This window comes from Podarcis bocagei (assembly GCF_964188305.1).
Source record: "Podarcis bocagei genome assembly, chromosome: 4".
Lineage (NCBI taxonomy): Eukaryota > Metazoa > Chordata > Lepidosauria > Squamata > Lacertidae > Podarcis > Podarcis bocagei.
In genome coordinates this window covers 59,552,469-59,575,743 of record NC_138128.1, presented here as the reverse complement: position 1 = coordinate 59,575,743, position 23,275 = coordinate 59,552,469, and the positions used below count along the sequence as shown (strand labels likewise).

The 23,275-nt window shown below is 41.7% G+C and overlaps 2 protein-coding genes and 1 long non-coding RNA gene across 7 annotated transcripts in view; 1 reads left to right on the top strand and 2 right to left on the bottom strand.

Moving 5' to 3' along the window:
• The first annotated feature begins 2 nt into the window (after window positions 1–2).
• On the top strand, window positions 3–21,919 carry UROS (uroporphyrinogen III synthase). 4 transcript variants are annotated; one of them, XM_081193079.1, is made up of 10 exons: window positions 3–56; window positions 5,493–5,561; window positions 6,956–7,039; window positions 10,690–10,786; window positions 11,810–11,884; window positions 13,801–13,875; window positions 16,311–16,394; window positions 17,419–17,504; window positions 19,543–19,641; window positions 20,869–21,919. In XM_081193079.1, the coding sequence occupies exons 2-10, from the start codon at window positions 5,499–5,501 to the stop codon at window positions 20,992–20,994; spliced, it is 789 nt and encodes a 262-aa protein (XP_081049205.1). In that variant the 5' UTR covers window positions 3–56; window positions 5,493–5,498; the 3' UTR covers window positions 20,995–21,919. The 4 variants fall into 4 exon arrangements, with proteins under 4 accessions (XP_081049205.1, XP_081049204.1, XP_081049203.1 ...); XM_081193078.1 differs by lacking the exon at window positions 3–56 and adding an exon at window positions 63–221; XM_081193077.1 differs by lacking the exon at window positions 3–56 and adding an exon at window positions 63–310.
• LOC308586455 lies at window positions 18,231–19,525 on the bottom strand. The gene is made up of 2 exons (XR_014007884.1): window positions 18,886–19,525; window positions 18,231–18,398 (listed from the first exon to the last, which is right to left on the bottom strand). It is a non-coding gene; the product is annotated as an uncharacterized lncRNA (long non-coding RNA).
• A 201-nt stretch (window positions 21,920–22,120) lies between the features above and the next one.
• EDRF1 (erythroid differentiation regulatory factor 1) overlaps window positions 22,121–23,275 on the bottom strand; it is a 36,258-nt gene continuing 35,103 nt past the window's right edge. The window contains exon 25 of one of the 2 annotated variants that reach the window (XM_081192840.1): window positions 22,121–22,788. In XM_081192840.1, the coding sequence (XP_081048966.1) occupies window positions 22,683–22,788 (106 nt within the window). In that variant the 3' untranslated portion in view covers window positions 22,121–22,682. The remainder of the gene's footprint in view (window positions 22,789–23,275) is intronic. The other variant, XM_081192842.1, reaches the window with a different exon arrangement.

The following is a 23,275-nucleotide window of genomic DNA, read 5'->3' as shown; positions in this document are numbered from 1 at the left end:
GCGAGGCGGGAAGGAAGTCCGCGCAGCCACGGAAGCCGGGAAGGAAGGCCGCGCTTGTGAGCGCGAGCGCGCAGGTGGGCGGGGGGCCCCGGTGCCGCCTGGAGTGGCCTGCGAGGAAAGTGGGACACTGCGGCTGCGAGGGTCGTGAACAGAATTAGCCCTCCGCCCCTTCCTCGGAAAAGGAGTACCCCTGGGGACGTCGGGGGTCGCCAGCGGTGGAGGTTTGGGCACCAAGGCAGCAGTTTCAGGGGACAAGCCCTGCCTGGGAAGAAGCAACACATTGCTCCCAGTGCCAGGGCTGAGCGCTGGGGTAAATATGTAACTGAAACGAGAGTTTCTGGCCGTGTGCAGAGTGCTTTCCCCTCTTTCCTTTTGATTAATAGCCAGGGAGCAACTTAGGTCCGCAGTCCGTTTGGCTTATAAGATAACACGATGTTTTGATCAAGGAAGATATGCTTTTGGTTACAAGCGAACTTTTCATCATCATCATCATCATCATTATTATTATTATTATTAATTTCTCACATACATATTCTCTTCTTGCCCCGCCTCCCAGCACTTTGCTTAACATCCAGCCTGATGAAGAGTTCTGGTGAACTTGAAAGCTTGCTCACTATTTTGTGACATTTTGGTTCGTCATAACAAAAGGACTTAGGAATTTTTCGAAATAAAAGTGGCAGCTTGGCCATCCATGCTAATGTAACCTACCTCTTCCTCTGCTTGGCTTATTTCTCTTTGAGAGAGGCTTATTTGTTTGGCATGTAGACAAATGGCAAATAGTGCCCCAGGAAAGAATTTCATCGGCCCTGCTGTGCAGTAACTGAAGGTACTATGTCCTTGCTGTGCCGTACCAGTTTTATTTTTGAAATAAAAATTGCCACATACTATGCTGCTTTACATGCTTAAAAGCCCCAGATCCAGACATAAGATGCCAGCCACAGCCATTCAGGGTCCTTGCGCATGCACTCATGGTGGAAATATTGCTCCATGGGGCTTGGCTGCTGCGCAGTATTCAGCTAACTTGCAAGAATGTTAATAACTGTTCTTTCTAAGCAGAACTTCCACGGTCCAGATATCTCCCTTCTGTTTGGTTGACAGCTGTACACATAGGCAGTTTAGAAATGACGGCACTGTGCCCTTTGCTTTCCTCAATAAATAAATAAGTTCATGTACCCATTTGAAAGAGATTTTTAAACTTGTCTTCCAATGTTTTTAGTCTTCCATGTGCAATTTATTTTGTCAGTGGTTTGTTGCTTTTGCCACATTCATTGCTGGCATGTGGTCCCTGGTCAGAAAAGGCTAGCCAACCCCACTGTAGAATTTACTGGTGGTAGATAATGGATGAAACTGCTTTATACGTAAGTTGATGCAGAAATTTTGGCTTCCAGTGGTCAACTTGCATCGGAATGTAGTATGTACTTGCATATGTACATACTAGTGTGTATCATGACCTTAGCCAATGGTGGCGCAGAAGAAGATTGACACACAGCCGCTCTCCAGCATTTCAGAGAGGAGTTTTTTGCAAGCCTGCCTAAAGATGTGTTTGTGCCACTTATCCTATGCTCTGTAGTTACACGAGTCTTTGATTTAACACTCATATTTTGTAGTGCAGCTTGCCTTACACAGCATTAAAAAAAGAGAGAGAGATCAATGATGGATGCAACAATGCAAAATAAATTTTCATTTACAAGTGCTTGAAATATGGATGGATTTAAGGGAGTATTAAACACAAAAACATGGAGAAGGCTATCAGTGACAACTAACCTTGAGAGTTGTGTCCTGCCTCCACTGCTGGAAGCTGTATGCTTCTGAATGCCAGTTGCTGGAAGGTGCAGGAGAGGACAATGCTGTTTCAATGAGGTCTTTCTTGTGGACTTCACATACGGATTTGGTTGTCTGCCTTTTGTCTGATCCAGCAGGATCTCCTTATATAATTCTCAATTGACTGAAAAACAAGATATTGCTGTAATTGGGCGGCGGGGGGAGCGGCGGCGAGAGAGTTTAAGATGATGGTGCACTCCTGTAGCCTTTGGTACACAAACTCAGCAAGTGACAGCTGTTTTTAGCCATTTTGGCTGAGAGCTAGCTCATTGGGCATGCACATTCTCTTTCCTGGGTGCCTATATTCATGTACATCTGTTGGGATGGCATAATGCCTAGACTTGCAGTGATAACTTAGTCACTCTGATACCTAAGAAAAATGCATTCAAATGATGTAGAGTCCGAACTGTTTCCAGGACTATCTCACCTACAGGAGAGCCTTGGCGTATGAGGTCATCACTATATTTGATGCAGTCTGTGTCACCTTGTAATTGGTGATTTTTTTTTCTCCAATTAAGCCTGTCAGTATTTAAAAAGAAAAGACAACCAGCTATTTCCAGAGGCTTCTTGTTGATGGTTGGAGGCCAAAATGAATGTTATGCTTGCCTGCGGATGTAGCCCCTATGGGCAATATGTGGGTCAAAGTGTACTTCTCCATTACATGCCTGCCATCTCAGGTGTACTGTATGAAAAGTAAACATAAGGCTGAATTGGATAAGTAAGCATACCTTCAACTGACAAAAGTTCAAAACAGAGTACATATTGATTTCCAGGAAGTGAATGTTTAGTTAATTTGACATCAGATTTTGCTAACCACGCACCAAATTTTTAAGATACAGTATAGCTACAATATGGGGGATAGATTCCTGACAATCACCATTATGTAAGGAGGCACCAGAGCTGTATAATTAAATTTGGTGTTGAGCTGTCATATGGAGCCTGACTAACAATTTATCTAGCCTTAGTCCTGCCTGTTCTAACTGGTAGCAGCTCTCTAATGTCTTGGACCAATGTGTTTCCCAGCCTTTGGGCGCAAGGCCTTTTCAGATGCTGGGCAGTGGCAGACTTTGGGCTTCCAAATTTCAGCAGTGCCCTGTGTGATGACCAAAATTCAGTACCCCTCCCCTGCCTCTCACCTTCTCTTGTTCATCATTGTTCTGGTGCCCCCTGTGACGCCTTCTTGGCTCTGTGTTCATTGTGGGCGAACCATTTGCACTTCCCTAAATCTGCCTCTGTGCTGGAAATCCAGTGCAGTGGTACCTCGGGTTACAGACGCTTCAGGTTACAGACTCCACTAACCCAGAAATAGTACCTTGGGTTAAGAACTTTGCTTCAGGATGAGAACAGAAATTGCGCGGCGGCAGCAGGAGGCCCCGCTAGCTAAAGTGGTACCTCAGGTTAAGAACAGTTTCAGGTTAAGAACGGACCTCCAGAACGAATTAAGTTCTTAGCCCGAGGTACCACTGTATATATCCATTCTGCCCTTGAGTTGTGTCCCCTGAAAATGGGCACTCACATTACATTTTTAGGAGATTTTTCCAGCCTTGCCTGTGGATTTGAATAGAGTTTTGGTTTTAAATCCAGAAGTTGTTTTCAGAGTCCCATTAAACTGGCTGACTTTGGTCAACAACCAGCATATTTACAGGTTTCAAAGCTGGGTGTTTTGTTTTTCAAAAAATTATTTATGTTGCAGCTTAATATTTGTTCTCAGAATGCTTTTATCCTGGCAAAAGATCCCTCTTCCAACTCAAAAGCATGCATCCTTTTATCAGTTGTCTTCTATACATTGCACTCTCTGGGATCAATGTGAAAATAACATTTAGGTTATGGTTTGAATTAATTTATCTCTGAGCTCACGGGATGTTTCCATTTAATTTGTCTATTTTGAAATATATTTAGCTTCTGAAATGATAAATACCTGAAATGCTGATGTACAAAATATTTGGAAAACTTGCACTGATACTTATTTTTGTTTCCCAGTGGTGAAGTAAGATACACAATGGAGAGAGACTTGAGTACAATTTAATGGACCACTTTGCCTCATAATTGATTGACTTTATGTAGGGTTTAGTTCCTACCAATTATCTTAAATACGTATAATGCAACATTCACATGTATTCCACAGTTAGCCTAGTGATGGAGCTTGGCCTATTTGTGACCCTTTAGTGCAGTTGCACCTAGATGCTCTGGGAACCAATTCAAACGAGCAGACACACCTGTGCTAGGAAGCAGTCCTAAGAATGAGAAGCCAGTTTTAGTTACGCTGGCGTAGTACCAGATCCAAACTCTGATCAGGTGTGGGGGTACTGCTGGCTGGGCTTGACCAAAGTCTGGCAGAGGGTAAACAAAACTTTAAAATAGAGCTTTAGTTACATCATCCTTTTTGTCAGCTTAACTTAGTGTTTCCAAGTCATGTGACCGTGCTGGGCTTAGGATCCAGCCTAAGTCCCACCCCTCTGGGTTTACACAGGCTGAAATTCCACTGGGCTCAACCAGTTGGGTAACTGCTAAGCTGGGATGAAGGACTTAGCGCAGTGTATCTTTGGCTGAGCTGGAGTTGGGGACTTATGCAGGCATAGCCCAGCTGAGCCAAGAACCTCCCAGCTCAGCTGGAGATCTGCTGGATCCTAACCCTGCACATTCCAGCAGATCTAGCCTTAGAGTTGTTCCCGTAGTGTACTACCTCAGAATACAGAGGGGTTGCTGGTTTAAAAATGCATGCATGTAAAAATCATCTTACTGAAAGGTCACATGTCAAAGAGAAGTCTGTAGCCTCAACTAACTTTGTCCTGATGTGTCTTAAGCTTTCCATGTACAAGAAGTTTTTATATGTGGATACTATCAAGCATGCAATCTCCAGTGTAAATTCTGCGTGCAGTTTGAATTGGGTCGGTGACCTGTATAAATAAAATTGGCACACCTGGATACATTGCTTTTGTAGTTTGAACCTGAGCTAGTGTGCCTGCTGGTTTGCAGCCTGTGCCACATTTACATTTGTGAAGAAAATGTGAGAGAACCTTCATTGGATATGGATTTGGCAGGTTCTTTCCCGCTCTCTTCAGAATACATTTCAAGCAAAAGAGTGGTGTCCCCTTCTGTACCTCTGCAGATTTGGAAATTCTGCAGTGCATTGTGGGGAGGGGGGTAACTTATTTATAGGCTGATATTTAAACAGGAATGTAGTCGGAAATCATGGCAGATGCAGCCCTACCCGTTTTCTGCAGGGCAACAAAATAATTCAGGGTAGCCTTTCTAGGTAGTGCATGTGCAAATATTTTAAATGATAGTTGTACTGGAAAATAATTCTCTCAACAATTACATGGATTTTTGCAGTCCTACTGGTCTGGCAGACTTTTAAGAAGGTTTGTCATTTTAGCACTAGTATGTAGTAGAGTTAAAAGCAAAATGAATGCCTTTTCTTTCTTATCACTCTTACTTTCCTTGCCATATCATTTGAAAGCAACATGCATTTTGTTCGCCTTATCAGGGTAGATGTTCCTGCCCAGAGAATGCACATTAGCTGCTTACTCACTGTGCAACCAACGGCCCTTCAGTGCAGTTGTTAATTGTCCTGTTTCCTGTGATATTCAACTAATGCAGACATTGTACAGAGAAGAATCCTCTAGATCCAATTTAGATACGATTTTGTGTTGTGTTTTTGTATTCTCCAGTAAACAATGAAAGTTCTGTTGCTGAAAGAGCCTAAAGAAAGTGAAAACGGACCAGATCCATATATAAAAGTAAGTAACCTTTCGAAAGAGATTAAATTTAGATATTTGTATCTGAATTGTCATTCAACTTAACTCTGAGTTCTGCATTTTAGGTTAATGGACCTGTTCAGATAGCCACAGACAACAACTGGTCCACAGATCATAAATAGGGTACAACTGCATTGTCATAAAAAGTATAGCTATTGCCAGATTGGGCAGCATGCCAGATAGATGTCCTCTCTTCCCGCTACGTCTCTGGAAAGAGTCGTTTGCAATTTAAGCTAGCTGTAGGCTGGAGGGGAATGCTTAAAGTTAGTAACCCAGAAGGTTTATAATACACCCTTCAAGTGTACTATATTCTCAGATTTCATATATTCAAGCTTCTCTGCTACAGGGGAAAAAACTGGTCATGTTACTCTGTCTGGTAGGAATTGTTTCCTGAAAATAGATGATGTACAGCATTGTTTCAAACTGATCTATGCAACTTCGGTAGTTAACATATAGTTTGGATTCTAAGGAAGCATATGTTGGTGTAAAATATAGCTGTCTCCCATATACCTCCACAATACCTTAAGATGTGAAGTGGCCTTGCTAAAAATGTCTGCATCTTCTGAAGCAAGATAGGGGTTCACAAGGAAAAACACATTTCTGATTGCTGAATGTAATGTTGAATGTATTGTTGAAGCTTACAGCCATGTCAGGGAAGGGGAACGAAGGCATGTGCAAGCTCAAGTCTTGCTGCAGCTGCTCCTCATGATTCTAAACCATGGTTTAGCATTAGGTGTAAACCAAGCCAACAGCTCTGTGATTTATTTATTTATTTATTTATTTGGGGTTTCATTTCACTTGTATGAAGAGTACATTAAAATACCACTTCTAGTCGCTAGGAAACATGCAACAATAATCTGGTGTTTTATCCATGTTACACACAGATCGGTGCGCAAAGTACATAAGGGAATCATGCAAATATGAAGTTCCATAATTATTCTTAAAGTGGGCTGCATGATTTCAAGGACAGCAAAGCTATTTAGTCTACATATAACCAAATGTAGGCCTGTTTTGAAGGACAACTGCTTTACACCGTAGGGCAGCTGTTGCATGTCCTCTAGCATAAGCCTTGTAATTATGAACATATTATGCATGCAGGGGTGTTTTTTCAGTAACTTAAGGCACCTGGTCCAATGCAGCTGGCTTTTAAATAAAAACACAAGTTTGCTTTTTTACCTAATCATGATTTGTTCTAAGTTATGCTGTTACCACTAAACAACAGTACAATCCTATACATGTCTACTCAGAAGTAAATCTAATTGTTTTCCGTGACATTTACTCCCAGCCTAAGTTAACTTGCTGATTTAAATGTTAAGAATAATTTTAATGTGTCAATCCTTATCTTATCCCAAAATTGTATGTCCTTTCATTCATAGGAACTGGGTTTGCACGGGCTTGAAGCAACTTTAATCCCAGTTTTAGCATTTGAATTTACATCTCTCCAAGCTTTCTCTGAAAGGGTAAGTCTTAACATTCTCTTCCTGTTAATAGCCTGTTCGGCAGAAGAAAAAAAAAGCATCTAATTTTTAAGAACCCATTTGTTGTATTAGGAATGTAGGTTGCCATGGTATATAGCATTATGTTGACTAGAAGGGGTCTCTGCCCTATTTGAACCACAGTTGCTTCTGGCCATAGGGGCATCTGGTATCAGTGGAGAGACCAGTCTGGTAATTATATTCCGTGGTGGAGGAAAGGATAAACCTTACTATTTGGCTTGACCTCCATGAGAATTGATACTCCTGCAAAGACAACTATCTAACAATGGTGAAAAATGTGTTCACATACAAATACTGCATGCATACTGAATTTATGTAAAGTCCTTGCCATTCATGTTTTGTTTTGCTTGGGGAAGTTTGGCAAGAAATGATATACTCTTTGATTATGATTTTTGTTTACCAGTTTGGGGGTTTTAGATGTGACGCTCAGTTAACAACACATGCATTTTGGAACTGTAAGAGCCCTATTTCTTTTACCATTTTATACTCCATTCCAAAGAATACTTCATTGGAAGTTGGTCCCATTCATTGCCCCAAGGGTTGCTTCCTACTTACATATGTTTAAAGCTGCATCCTAAATCTCAAAGGTGAATTTAGTGCCCTGACAACCTAGATCAAAATATAGGAGAATTATTATTTTTTTTAAAAAAAATCCTTTCTTTTTTAGGTATCTAAGTGACTTAAGTGAATAACTTTTTCAGTATGTTTATGAGCTTGTGAACTGAATGGTCTTATAGAGCCTGTCAGTCACTGAAACAGAGCTTTAAATACTAAGTAATGTGATGACAAAATAGCAATGAGTCGAGCTGTGGATGATCCTGCTTTGATGCTACCATTTTGACAAGGACACTTGTTTCTGCCACAGGATTAAAGGAAAATGTTTTTTATTAATTACTTGTTTATAAATTTGAGTACCGTATTTTTCGCTCTATAACACGCACCCGACCATAACACGCACGTAGTTTTTAGAGGAGGAAAATCCGTAGGCATGCCACCCGTAGGCATTTCCTCCATAACACGCACAGATATTTCCCCTTACTTTCTAGGAGGAAAAAAGTGAGTGTATGGTGCAAAAAATACGGTAATTAAACCTCATTACTAGCTGAGCACGTGCTTCTGAAGCTAAGGAAAGAGCTGCTAACCTCCATTTAAATAGAGGAACAGAAGCTAGTGTGTCTTTCCTAGCACAGTGTAAATGCATGAAAAGCATTTTATTTTCTTGGAGGTTACTCTGGGGCAGGTTATTAGCGCAATCTTTCGTTTCGCATATCTCTTGCCAAACCCTTCAGCTGCAAAAACAAAGCTACTGGGATGTAGAAAAAATACCAATCAGTAAATGAGCCAGCTTTGAGTCTGATTATGCCCACAGCTAGGATTATGAGCCACAGTTGATCACAGGTATAGTTCCCTTGAGCTAGTGTCCGGATGGTGCTATTTCTGTAATTACACTTGCATTATATAAATAGTACTCTAAAGGGATGCTTAAAAGAAACATAAATCTTGAGATTTCTCTCTCGCTTTCTTTCTGTATACACACACACACACACACACACACGCATACAAACAAATATGCTTGATAATGGGATTTGGAATTGTAGACGCTTGCTGAAGGCTTAGACTATAAAGCCATATCAGTATCTAAACTATGTAACTGAATTATATATCAATGGTATTTTTAAGCTTAAGTAATATTTCTGTTTCAGACTAAGCTTTTTCACATTTCCAAGACAGTGAGCTACAGTCCATAGTCTTGAATGTCCCTGGAGTTTGCTTTGCCGGCTATGGCCAGTGAAGTTCTGAGAGTGCACAGAGCTCCTTTCCTTTCCTTAGGTTACAATAGGAAAGCCCTAGTTACATGTTTAGGGCTATTTTTTTAGATCACGGTAATTGACTTGGACACATAATTACATTGAGGATTTATATAAGGTGTAGCCAACTTACTGGCCTCTAGATGTTGCTGGGCCACAGCTTCCATAATCCCTGATCATTGGCCATGAGGGCTGGGCTTGATGAAAGTTGGAATCCAGCAACACCTGCAGGGCACCATGTTGGTGATCCCTGATTTACATATTCTGGCTGAGTATCGCTATGGCATCCTTTAAGCTTTGTAGGGGAAACCAAGACCCCTGGGAAGCTGGTGGAAGCTTCACCAGAACTCCATTTACTACAGCATGCCATGGATGTTTTATGGGGTCAAGTTTCATCTGGTAAAATGTGGCCTTGCTTGTGTACAAAGGCTAAGGCTAGAACCTAATTTTTGTATTGATCTGCGGGTCCTGAGATCCATTCTTCTAATCTTGTAAGCTGTTGCCTCAGTTCAGCAGAGCAGAGCATCAGATTTTTAGCGGTACTTTGTTGTTCTATACCTCACTGATTCTGCCGAGAGAAAGTTGAACAGTTATTATGATGTTCCACAATAATTTTTCCTGCCCCATTAGTTGTGGGGAAAGCAATGAGTCTATTATTGTCGACAAGGATTCTCAAAATTTAGAGTTCTTGAGGCTGCCCAACTTAAACACACATGATTTCCTCCTTATAAAAGAATGTTTAGGCAGGCATACAGACAGTGATATCAAAAATTCACTCATCAGTTATTCAAGGTACAGTTCCCTTTAGGCAATGAATCACACAATAACATCTATTGTTATCCTAGGATAACTTTACAGTAGGCTGTGGACACTTAGTGACAACTTCAGAGTCTTGGATTCTGAAGTCCCACCAAGCAATTGTTTTCTTACTGACCTGAAGTCAGCTGTAGGTCATGCCACAAACACGTCAAAGTTACTGTATTTTTCGCCCTATAGGACACACTTTTCCCCCTACAAAAATGAAGGGGAAATGTGTGTGCATCCTATGGGGCGAATGCAGGCTTTCGCTGAAGCCTGGAGAGCAAGAGGGGTTGGTGCGCACCGACCCCTCTCGCTCTCCAGGCTTCAGGAAGCTATCCACAAGCCTGCGGAGCCCGGCGAAAACTCCAATGGGCTCCACAGGCTTGTGGATAGGTGCTTGCAGCCCGAAGTCTGGGAAGTTCCCACTGGGCGCCGCAGGCTTGCAGATAGCTGCCCTAAGCCCGGGGTGCACAGCGGGCTACAGCGCTGCGCTCCCCGGGCTTCGGATAGCAGCAAGCTCCGGGAGCGATGGTGAGGTTGAGCGCAACCTCGCCATCACTCCCAGACCCGTTCTGGGGGCTGGGGTCGGGGGAAGCTCGGGCTTCCCCAGCCCCGCAAGCTCCGGGAGCGATGGCGAGGTTGAGCGCAACCTCGCCATCGCTCCAGGAGCTTGCGGGGGGAGGGAATATATTTTTTTTCTTTATTCCCTCCCCCCCCCCAAAAAAAATAAGTGCGCCCTATGGGCCGGTGCGCCCTACAGGGCGAAAAATACGGTATATTGTAAAATGATAGGCTGCTGTTGAACTCAAGACCATAGAAAACACAAACAAACAAACAAAAAGACTTGACAGTATTGTTAATGCAGGAGTTAGTAATTTGGTGAAAATACTATTAAGGACACCAGGAGCCTTTGCTTTAAAAAGCAGCAGATGGAAGACTTTTTATTGTGTTTGATTTCTCATCGTTAACTTACATTTATTTTTCTCAATTTTTCTTGATGAACAGGTTTTTCACCCTCAACAGTATTCTGGACTAATTTTTACCAGCCCAAGAGCTGTAGAAGCCTTCAGATTATGTCTGGATGATAATACTAAAAAAAAAGGTAAGTGGGAATTTAGACAATACCATTAAATGTGGTGAATTACTTTACTGTTTTCTCTCGAGATACAGTCATACCTCGGGTTAAAGTAGCTTCGGGTTGAGCGTTTTCGGGTTGCACTCTGCGGCGACCCGGAAGTAACAGAACGCGTTACTTCCGGGTTTCGCGCATGCGCAGATGCTAAAAATGATGTCACGCACATGCGCAGCCGTGGCGAATCGCGGCCTGTGCAGATGCGGGTTGCGTTCTCTTCAGGATGCAAACGGGGCTCCGGAACCACTGTATATGCCTTAAAATGCATCCCCCACCAAAAAAAAAATAAGCCCTTGAGTGTATAGTTGAAGGGCTATTAGAATTCTCCGTCATTCTTAGGAGGGGCGGGGGTCAGTGTCTATCATCCTACAGCAGAATCCTAACCATGTCTATTCAAAAGGAAGACTTACGGACTTCATTGGGACTTGCCCCAGTTAAGTGGAGTTAGGATTGCAATCCTAGTGAGTCACTGGATCAGATATTTTCAGAAGCTTTCTACCACATCCTTTTGTACTGGGATAATGCAGTTACCTATGAGTGGTGGTATTAATTCAATGCATTGCTTAGGAACTTATTACATGCCCTGGCTTCCTTTTCTTTTGAGCAGTGCTGTGTTAATGTCAGTATTTTGATGCCAGCAGTGTCATGCGGACGCTGTGAGAAAACTTGAGTCCATGAGCAGCACCCACCCCACAATGAACACCCATCTGGAAGCACTCTAAATATATGGATTAAGAAAGCAGCTTCAGACAAGTAACTGAAAGAAGCGTCTATTCATCCAAATTTTTGAAGCATATTGGAGTACTGAACAAAAACACATTTTTGTTTGCTTTGCATAGTCACTGACATTTATACTGTAGTAATAGTTATTAATATTTTGCTGAGCCCTCACATTTTTCAAATAAACGTTCTTTGGTGGGGCATGTCCAAATCAGCATTTTTGTATTTATACTGTATTGCAAAATGCTTACACACAATTTTAACGTTTCACAGTTTGGAAAAATTCTCTGAGAGAAAAGTGGAATACCAAATCCATTTATGTGGTGGGAAAAGCTACAGCTGAACTAGGTAAGCCACATTTTTAAAAGGCCTATAAAAATATTAATAAAAAGCTATACGTCATACTTTGCAAAAGGTACTGATGCTTATTTCTAGTTCCCTACTATTTACTCCTTAATGGTCAAAGTATTTGTCAGCCAGCAAAAATCTTAGAAGTTGCTTGTATGCCATCTGACCAGGAAATGAAAATGGATCGAATCTAAACTCATGCCAGGATACTGAGCCATAAGCAGCCTAGGTTGTTGTCAAGGCAGGAAGCACAGGTTTCTGGGCTTGGAGCCAGGGAGCAAGCAATCATATGAGCAAGAGCAGCTATAGAAGGCCCACCTGACAAGGTCCTTTAAACCAGTGGGTGGTGTAAGTCTGGGAGGACATCATACCCTTGGGAGCTCTTTTGGACTGCTTGCTGTAAGGGGCAGTAGATCCATTGGTTCTAGCCAATGGAAACTGAACTTACAGACTGAACTTTACCATCTTGTGAAAATATATTGGATCACTTCTGATTAGGTTTGCTTGAGAATGGGCAGGGTGCCTGGCACATGGCTGTTTGGGTGTAAGCCCCATTCCAGCCTTGGGTGCTGGAAGAAACTGGTCTCTTTTTCTCAGGATTAAAGACCTTCTCGAAGTAGGCAGAATGTCATCTTCTTTAAAAGAAACAGCTGTTGTTTTATTTTTTTTAAATTTCCCCTGACCCAGAATATTTTTAAAAATTATTGTCCAGTTTCAAATTTTCCATTCTTTGAGAAAGTAACTGAGCACACTCTTAAGTGAAGAGAGTTTCCATGACATTTTTGAATCCTGCTGGGACAGTCTGACTCGAGCATAAATCAGATATTGCTCTGGTTTTGGTCAGTCTAGGGACCTTCAGGGAAAGTGCAGCCCCATTGGTTCTTCTGGACATTTTATCTGCTTTTGATTTCACTTAATATCTGTGTGAAACCTCCAGGATGGACCACCCGAGAATTTAGTGTGGTGTTACCAACCACTGGTGGCACTCAGCTCATTCTCTTTTATAAAGGTCCATCAGTTTTGCATAATTTCAGGTTTAGCAGTGCAGGTCAGAAGGTGGAAACAGAGAGTATATATGCTGTGCTGTGCTATGATTCATGGCTGTAATGTGGTTTGAATAAGACTGTTTTGGAAAGTGCAGCTCCTGCAAAATGCTGCAGTGCACCTTGTTTCTGCTGTGAGATTGAGAGAGCTTGTTATTCCAATGCTCAATTGATTGCTTGAGCAGCAAGTATGCTTCCTGGCACAACACAGGGTGCTGGGTTTTTACATTTAAATCCTTTCACTCTGAACCCAGGTTTCCAGACAGATCCCTCTCCTAATTCCACCACAAACTCCTACTTTCTCTTTACACACACAAAATACTTGTGTCCTTACTACTACAATGAGAGATAGGAGGATTCAAGGGCAAGCTGTCATTTAACACATTTATAGCTTGCTCTTTATGGCAGTTTGAACCTGTTTCCCTAATTCCAGTCCTACAACACACTAGCAAACATTCATATTTAACAGGCAATTTTTAGAGAAGGGCAAGGGAACCCCTACCCACGTAGGAGCACCTTGAATAGAAGTGGAAGCAAAGCACTGCTGCTGTACCTTTGTTCATGTTGCATTGCTTCAGCTGCTATGGATCAAAAAGGTATTTGGTGCACTCCTTAGTGCAGTGTTCCAGGTATCAGAATCTGAGCAACAAAGACGAATCCTGTTTTGTTACGTGGCTGCACTGTTGCATTGTTTTCCATGCAGTCGATCACGTCGTTGGATAGCAAATTATAATTCTCACTTGTATGTATCGCTATAAAGCGCATTTTAAACATTGATTTATGTTACAAAGTATTTTTTAAAATACAAATGTCCTCACTGACTCAGTAGAACTTCCAGCTCATCCTAAGGAATCATTTTTCTCTTTCTTTCAGTGGCTGAAATAGGTCTCACATCACAAGGAGAGAGCTCTGGGAATGCTGAAAAACTAGCTGAATACATTTGTTCTCGTAAGCAGAATAACATTTTTCAACAATTGGGTTATTGTTTTATCATTTTCTATTATCATACACATTTTCTTTAAAAAGGGGGGAGCATGTTATGCTCTACACAGAATGCATATTTTTCTATCCTGGTTGACAATGAAAAGTCCAGAATCCTGTAGGACCTGTATGAAAATAGTTGCATTGTTATTCAAGATTCCTTGTCTTGAGAGCTGACTTTGGCTGAGTTGCTTGGGCAAATATATCAACTGGCTCCTTAATTAAATAGGTAGTGTTAGTCTTTTGCTCAAGACAGATCTTAAGGTCTTTTAGAATTTAATGTCTCTGCATAATTTGTTATAGCAGAAGGAGATACTACCGGGGCTGGTGCCTCTTACATTGGCCAGAGCTATCAGGCTGTTATTCTTTTTCTTCTTCTTTTTTGTAAACACAAGTTTAAAAAGATTAGCATTACTTTTCAGATATCACATTGGCATTTCAATTAACCGACACAAGCCTTGGTAGGATTGATATTAACATATTTTGCTTTTATCTCTCAAAATAACGCTCTGTATTCTGTCTCAAGTCCTTTGTTGCTTCCTGTAATTTATTACTAACATATCTGTGGTGCCTAATAAAACTTCAGTTTGCAATTAGGTTATTCTGATAAATCTGTGCAGACTCCTAATAAGGTCCCTCAGCTTGATTTTACTGGAATGAGCCTGTTTCCTTCACCCTGGAGGAAACTCAGGAGCTTAAGACTAAGAGGCAAGGATGTACTTGTAGCATTTAAAATAAACACCCCAAACCATGTTTTCTTTTATCCAGTTTAAAAATAATTTGGAAAAAAGCAAATCCACTGGAAGTAGTAGGACCAGAGAATTTTAAATTGTTTTACCCCTCCACTTTCTCCAATCCAGATCATCTAATTTGGTGGGCAAACCTTCCAGGCATTCCTAGCTTGGCTCAGAAGTGCAACACATGTTTTCTTAATACGTGTATGCACCGATCCTGAATGTGCAAGCACGCAACAGAAATATATACACAAATCTATATTATCTATCTAGTGCTGGGGGGTGGGGGCACAACAGTGCCTTTAAGAAGAATGAGTAAAATAGAGATGAGGTTTCAGTAGGAGCCATGTGATTTCTGCCTGGCGTTTCCTAAACCAGTTCTGAAGAAGCAAGCTGTACACATTAGGCAAAAGACCACACTCCTCCTCTACTCCAGGATAATCTCTCTGCTTGTGGTTGGGTAATGGAGTGTGAACTATGAGCCTCTTGAAAACACCAGACCATTATAAGAATACAGTCAGCTTGAATTATTGAAAACCGGAAGTGAGTGTTCCGATATTCGAACGTTCTTTTGGAAGCTGAACGTCCCACGGGGCTTCTGATTGGCTGCAGGAGCTTCTTGCAGCCAAACAGAAGCCACATTTTGGAATTCAAATGTTTCAGAAGTCAAACAGACTTCCGGAACGGATTCTGTTCAATATCCGAGGTACAACTGTATAAGAGCCCTGCTGCATGTAGTCTAGAATTTAATTTCCAACAGTGGCCATACAGACTCTTCTGGGAAGCAGGATATGAGGGCAACAGCCCTCTTCTCTTTGTCCCCAGCATCTGATATTCAGAGGTATACTTTTTGTGGCCAACTAATAGACTTCCTTTCCATGAATGTGTCTTAATCCATTTCTAGAACCAGCTAAGCTAATGACTACCAGCACATCTTTCAACAGTGAATTCCATAAATTGATTTACAAAAACATATTAGTAGGAATATGTTGTATGAATGTATACAAGGATGACTGTTTTCCAAGAAGAAGGTCTGTCTGAGGACATTTGTGTGATGGTTCCCCTAAGAGAACTTGTAGGGGTTCAAAAAAGTGAATGTCCATTTTAAAGACCAGAAAATGGGTGTGTTAGATATCCCCAATAAGACAACTTGTATCTGGAACATCTTTTCAAACCACCCTGTTCCTTCTTGTGACAGCCTTGACCTTTCCTTTGTGTGGAATGTCAGACAGCAAATTTATTCAGCTGAAATGAGTCTTTAAATAGCTAAACAAGTATGAGGAATGCCAAGTGACTGAAGGGGAGGGAGAAAACTTATTAAGATGATTGGAAGCATTGTGCTTGGTAGCTCTCTGTTGAATAGCAAAGAAATGGAGCATAGCAAGGCAATTTATCTTTTTGCCAGAACTCTTTAGCCAAAATATCCATGCATTGGCAATGGAAACCTGTTTTTTTATGTTAAAAAAACATGCTAAAGAGCTTCTGCTGTATGTGAAACACCTATGTGCCTTGAACTTTATTTTCAGTAGTCTTAAGAGTGCAAGTAACACATATCATACTTTTCACTGTGTGTTTGTAGTGTGATGGTTAAAAAGTATTATTTAGGGGACTTTGTGCTTAAAATGACCTCATGAATTAAATATATTTTTATTTTATTTTTTCAAACAGGGGAGTCACCTAATTCATTGCCTCTGTTTTTTCCTTGCGGGGCTCTCAAAAGGGAAACACTTCCAACAATGCTCAGCGGGAAAGGTTTGATTTAAATCGTTTAAAGTATTTTTGAAGTTTGGTCCTTCAGTTTGAGAAACACAGAGTGCTTGAGAGACAGTGCCGATTATCAGACCAATAACCGGCTTTGCATACTTGTGGACTCCATCAAACATTGCCATCTCAGTGGTGCTACTGGGTAGTTTATGTTGATGCTCTTTCTGTGACAACCTGGATCAGTCCAAGGGGCAAGTTCATCGTAATGCAGCCTGCAAAGTCTCAGTGTGTGCCCAATGTTTGCCTTTGTTGAAGTCAGAAGAGTGGTGCGTAAGTGAACCTATACACCATCCCCATATACAATAAGTCATCCTCACCCATTTCTCTGGGAAGCACAACAAGGCAGGTCACTGCCATTTAAATAATCAATTAAGATGGTTCCTGGGGTTGGTGATGATGACTCAGCATGCTATTTTGGCATAGCATATTCAGTTACAATGCCTGCATTTTTTAGCTCTTGAAAAATATTCAGGTAGAAGAGGAGGAGGAGTTTGGATTTGATATCCCGCTTTATCACTACCCTAAGGAGTCTCAAAGCGGCTAACAATCTCCTTTCCCTTCCTCCCCCACAACAAACACTCTGTGAGGTGAGTGAGGCTGAGAGACTTCAGAGAAGTGTGACTAGCCCAAGGTCACCCAGCAGCTGCATGTGGAGGAGCGGGGAAGCGAACCCGGTTCACCAGATTACGAGTCCACCGCTTCTAACCACTACACCACACTGGTACATAGTGTTGTGTGGGATTTTTGTTCAGTTTATCTCATATGCTTTGATTAGCAAGTCTTTGCATGTTTATTGTAAATGACAATAAACCCTTAAAATATTTTCCCCCAAAATAATTTTGTTTTCAAAACAAAGAGGTGGTTTTTTTTTATAGATTTGGGGCAGCATCTGCTAGATACCCATCCATGTTAGTATTAATGCTTAGAATGACATCAGTTTAAATGTTTGTGTTTTGATTTAACTGAAACCAATAAGCTTAATCACTAATACATTTCACTGTTTTTGTTGCAGGCATTGCACTAGAGGGTCTTACTGTTTACCAAACTACTCAACATCTTAATCTTCAAGACTCCTTGAGGAATTATTTCTCACAACAGGTATCTCATTTCCCAAGTGAGCATTTATCTACATTATGATAAATTTTATTACGTTCTCTTGGTTGTCTGTTAAGTTACTATTGCCTAGGACAACCAGCAAGCTGCTTAAGCAATTTCTCCAGCCCCCTCCCCCAGCTGTGGAGGCAGAATTCCTCTGGCTGTGCTTTTAGTCATCTTAGATATAATGCATTTGTTTGATAAAAATGGAAGTAGTCCCCAGACATTTTTGTGATACGAAACACAATAGCTCTTAAACCTATTGATGGTTCTATGTTATATAATCCTTGAACATTTCTTACCACACTAATGGTATCGACATATATCTTTTTTCCTCCTGCAATTGAGATGTTCAACCTATTTTAGATGCACTCACAGAAAGAAATGAAATAATCTCACCTTCCAGCTAACTTGTGTGTTTTGTTCCCAGCTTCATGGGGGTATTTTAGGGGTTATCGAAGCGATCTAGAATTAGAAGGGTCCTACTAAAGTAAAGTGGTCATGCTGGCCACATGACCCGGAAGCTGCACGCCGGCTCCCTCGGCCAGTAAAGCGAGATGAGCGCCGCAACCCCAGAGTCGGTCACGACTGGACCTAATGGTCAGGGGTCCCTTTACCTTTACTAAAGTAAATGGGGCTGCTGCCAATTAGGTGGACTTGAGGTTATATCTTACTGGCTTCTTCTTGTACTTCCTAAAACTTTTTATTTTTGTAGAAAAATCTTTCCCCCCCCTTTCTGCAGTAAAGCATTTATTGTTCTAAGGGAATTCACACTGTTGAATGTAAAGGATTAACACAGGTTGTTCATTTGCACCATCTCCGCCCGTGCCCCTCAGTGGGAAGTAGGAATTTTGAAGGGATGCTGTTTTTTCCATGCTGAATACTTTTAGGAGAGATCTTCCTCTAATGCAGTGTTTCCCAACCACTGTTCCGCGGCACACTAGTGTGCCGCGAGATGTTGCCTGGTGTGCCGCGAGATGTTGCCTGGAGGGAGGCGGGCGAGTCGGGCGGCGAGAGGCGGGGCGGCGGCGGCGAGGAGAGACCGCCCAGCGCGGGGCTCTCGCCGTCTGCCTGCCTGGCTGCCTGCGAGCTCGGCGGGCAGCGCCTCCGTCCGCAGCGCCCGCCTCGCGGCTCTCATTCCCTGCCAAAGCTCACCCAGCCAAGCCGCGTTCTCCTTCCTGCCTCGCTTTGCTGCCTCCTCCCCCCCACCCCCAAAGCTTGGAGGTTCCCCGGCAAGGGGGAGGGAAAAAAATTGAAACTTACACTTTCGTGCGTCCCTCCCGGCGTGACGCTGCGCGCTGACGTCACGGGGCTGTAATGGTGGTGTGCCTCGAGATTTTTTTCATCAAACAAGTGTGCCTTTGCCCAAAAAAGGTTGGGAAACACTGCTCTAATGCCATTGTTGAGATTAGTTCTCTAGCTCACGTATGTTTTTTATGCCACAGCAGTTGTCTTACACACAACTGAATGCTTAACTCTGCATGGTCATTTGTGGAGCATATAGTTGATGTTGGATCAGTAGCCCAGAGTAAGTTTAGAAGGGAGCCCTTGAAGGATTTTTGTTTGTTTAAAAGTGCATTAGAAAGGAGAGGTTATATTGGCTGTGGGATCTTGACTGTAGGATCCAAGCTACACAGTTGCCTATTGCAATTAGAAATGTGAGGTTCATGAGCAAAACTTCAAGTAACTATGTTACTATGAGGAATTGTTTGTAGACAGGGATAAAAAGGACTTCTTTCAGGAAACATTAGCTTGGTCTTCTAGTGACCTCCTCCCAATCAAACTGGAAAAATCCAACCTCATGCATTCTTGAGCAAAACAGCAAATGAAGTGTGATGTTGTGTTGCTATATGTACATGTGGTAAGAGCCCCCCCGCACTAGCTGTAATATCCACTGCAGCAACTTCAGAACCAAGCTGACTTTTAAGCTGCAAACTGGCCATGGTGAATACAAAACAACAGAAAAACCCTGGTTGAACATACATCAAGAGATTCAACCAGGAAGAAATATCAGCTCTCCTTGTCTTCTATTTTCCCACAGGGTATTCCTGCAAGTATCACGTTTTTCAGTCCATCTGGTGTCAAATATTGTATGAAGCAGATTCAGGAGTTGGCTGGTGATCTCTTCCCCCAAATTAAGGTACAAATCTGTTGGAGAGGTAATATTGCATTTGGTTCAAACAGAATTCTAATTCAAGGGTCTTGGATTCCTGATTATCATTTTGTTCTAAGCTTTTCTGTCTCTTAACTTTGTGCTGTGGGTGGCAACTGTTCACTGTCAATTGCCTTAATATCCTTTGTAGAAAGACACTTTATGAATTGGGAGACATGTTTTTCCTATAGTGTCGAGGGATACAGAACTTATTTACTGACTCAGAATCACATTAATCTATGGATGTTTCATTGTGTTAGCAACCAAACAGTAATGAGAGTTTGATATACAACCATTATGGAATAACTGCAGGGAAAAGAAGAAGCAAAGGCATGCACGCCATTGGAAGCCAACACCATTTCACTTGATTTATTTCTTCACTTCACTATTCGCAGAATATGAATTATCAACCACTTGTGACATTGATTGCATATTCGCTTGTGTTTATATTTTACCACCCGGGTGGGGGTGGAGATTTGTATTGAAGCCACAACACAAAGAGGGAAGGAGATCATATTTTTCACCCAGGTTGCAGTTCTGATGAAAGTCACCATCCTGAAAACGCTATTGGCTTCAATAACTGCTTTCACCCTGGGATAAATAGTGGGGGCAGGGTGCAAAGAGTTGTCCAGCTGCACCACAATCCCAATCTAGTAATGGTTTACACTTTGAGCAGGACAAACCATGATACCTGGTCTGGATGTAATGCTAAACCAAGTGGGTCCAACAAGGAGGAGCAAAACAGGAGAGACCAGCATGTTCACACTAAACCATTACAGATGGGTAATACGACATGTGAGCAAAGCCATTCTATAGTTTGAGCATGAACACAGCAAATATTAAGATGGGGCTTAATTTCCTGCCCTACTTGAATTTTGAATTAGTAGCGCGAACTTGCTTGGTATGTAATTTCAATGCTGGCTATTGGTACCAGACATAAGTTTAAGAGGGTAGGTTGACATTTATTACTCCAAACTTCATTGGTATGAAAAAATAAGTTCAATAGATCTTTATTACAACTTGAAGACCAATGAAAAGGGATGCATTTTAGCCCTTGATCCAAAGCCACATACATACATGAGTTTGGAATACATTTCTGAAAGGCTAGAATGTTGATCTACGTGGGGAAATGTTATCAGGCAGCTGGGTGACATAGCAAGAGCTGAAGTCAATACTGTATCGGTCTCTATTGTGTTAACTCAAGTGTCATTTCAGTTTGCTGCTATAGGTCCAACAACAGCTGAAGCTATAACTGCTCAAGGCGTCTCAGTGAGCTGCATTGCCAGTAGCCCAACTCCAGAGGATCTCACTGCTTGCATTAAAAGGAGTCTCCAGCTGTAGAACTGACGGATTTTAAGGCTATGTGTATTTGATATTATGCTATTTTGCAGAAATGACATCTCTAAAATGAAAACTTATTGTCAGTGGGTGTAACATTCATTGGGATTAGAAGTCACATTCAGCTCTGGCCTGTAAGACGCTTAATGTATGCCTTTATACTGTATTAACAGTGGTGCTAAATACAAATTAAAATGGACAGTAATAGTAGCTGTCTAGCACAGTAATGCCTTGTCTAATCTTACCCTGATAAATGTGAGCTTCTATTTTTTGTTTAAGTTTTAGAAATAGTAATAATGAAGCATTAGGTGTTCTGTTGCCTTCTAATTAAGTCTCATATTTAATGTAAGCAATGTTGCTATAATCCAGATGCAATTTTCATTGCACCTAAGTTCCCTTCAGAAATCCAGGGTAGATTTCAATGTTGGGTTATGGTCAGTGCAAGCATTGCAACCTGCCAGACAGACTAATCCCCTATGTGCTGTTCTGGGAATTCTTCTGACTCCCCTGAGCCAATTTCAGGTGGGGGGGGGGGCAGAGGGAAGAGAAAAGAGAAAGCTCAGTTGCATGATTGAAAACCCTTGTGCTGATTGGACACTTTACATGAAATCTGCCCATTGACTAAAAGCAGATTTCCAGAGACACTCCACCATACACTTGGGGTAGGGTATTGGTTGCCTCCTATGTACTTTACACCTTATGCATATTTTCGTAATTGTATGTTCTCTGCTACTGTGAATAATATCATATAAATGGGACATTTGCTCGTAGGCTGTGAATATGTTCATTTCAAATTAGTCGCTTCTGATATATCTCAGTTTATACAAGTACATTGTGTGCTCCTGTTTAAATCATGTTTTGCATCATCCATGGAAAGAGGGAAAGAATGATTTCCAAGTCAAAATTCCAATAAACAAGTTACAAAATATTCTTGATGTTGTGGTTATACCTTGAAAAACATAGGCACCTAACCTTGTGAACTCAGACCGTTTGTATGTTTTATTGAAGAAGGCCAGGGTGGCAAACCCTTCCACAATTTAAAAACAAACAATTCAAAAGTGATCTCAGGATTGCCAAGAACAGTAGTTTTCAGAGGTTCTGCTGCTGTAAAAGAAGTTAATAGAGGTTTTTCCTTTCCTCACTTGCAATGCTAGAACTGGTCATCCAGTTAAATTTATTTTGCAATAGGGGCCACAGCTTGAGTTTGGCCGGAATCTATCTGGTGAAATGAGACCTTGCCATAGTGACTCATGCACTGATTACATCCACACTGAATTAGAATGATGCTCTCCATGTGTGGTTACCTTTCAGTTAAGAAAATTCCATTGGTACAGAATGCAGCAGCAATAATGCTTGTGGGAGCCAATTCTGTACTTCCTGCCAGTTTCGTTTCCAGGTCCATTTAAAGTTTCAGTTTTGAACTTTTAAAGCCCTCGGAGTTCTGAGATCATGTTATCTGAAGGACCAACTACACCCCTATGAGACTGCCAGGCATTCAGATCAAACTACAAAGTCCTGCTGTGTGACCTGTCAAAATGTTAAGACAGGTACCAGGGAAACCCTCCCTGTAAACTTTGCATTTCTCTCTCCATTTTATTTTCTGTTGTACTTAGACCAGTTCAGAATCATGGACAATATCTCTCGCTGGCTCTTGGTCATGATGGCGATACAGAATAGCAGTGGAATCTTGTTCACTGGGGCAAATGGCGCACTGCCATACCAACCTGTCTGCCTTCCTCCATAACAAGCAGTCCACTGGATGGCGGTGACTGTCCCCTCCTCTTGATTCTCATGTTGCTATTGTGGAATTCAGACCAGAAGATGGAGACAAGACTAGAATTAGTCGGCTTTGGCTTCACCTGCCTCCATTCTTCCCTAGCAATCCCAATGAGCATCAGCCACCACTGTGGAATAATATTTTGCACAAATTTTGCACAATTTGCACAATTTTGCCCCCAAAATTGCCACAGATGTAGGATAATATAGCAAGAGAGGATTATCAACTCTAAGCCATGTTTGTAAACTGTACTGTGCAAAGTACAGGTGGACCTCTGGTCTGATGCAACTAGGGTATTTTTGTTTTCATAAATCATAGGGAGAACTTGGGACAACTGCTGCACCACCACTGGGGAAGGGAGTTGTAACAAACTACTCCATTTACTGCCTTACTAACATATTCATGTAGATGGAAAAGAATGAAAGCATGGATGTCCCTTTCAAAGCCAGTTCAGATGCCTGAAGAAAGGGAAAGCGGCCTCCATCTACTTTGCAGCCATTTATTGTT

What these genes read in the sequence shown, in the direction of transcription:
- UROS (XM_081193079.1), top strand. Translation starts at nt 5,499, where the DNA reads ATGAAAGTTCTGTTGCTGAAAGAGCCTAAAGAAAGTGAAAACGGACCA. An exon ending in TCCAAGCTTTCTCTGAAAGG is followed by an intron (nt 7,040 to 10,689) that starts GTAAGTCTTAAC and finishes CTTGATGAACAG; the next exon opens with GTTTTTCACCCTCAACAGTA. An exon ending in GGAATTATTTCTCACAACAG is followed by an intron (nt 17,505 to 19,542) that starts GTATCTCATTTC and finishes ATTTTCCCACAG; the next exon opens with GGTATTCCTGCAAGTATCAC.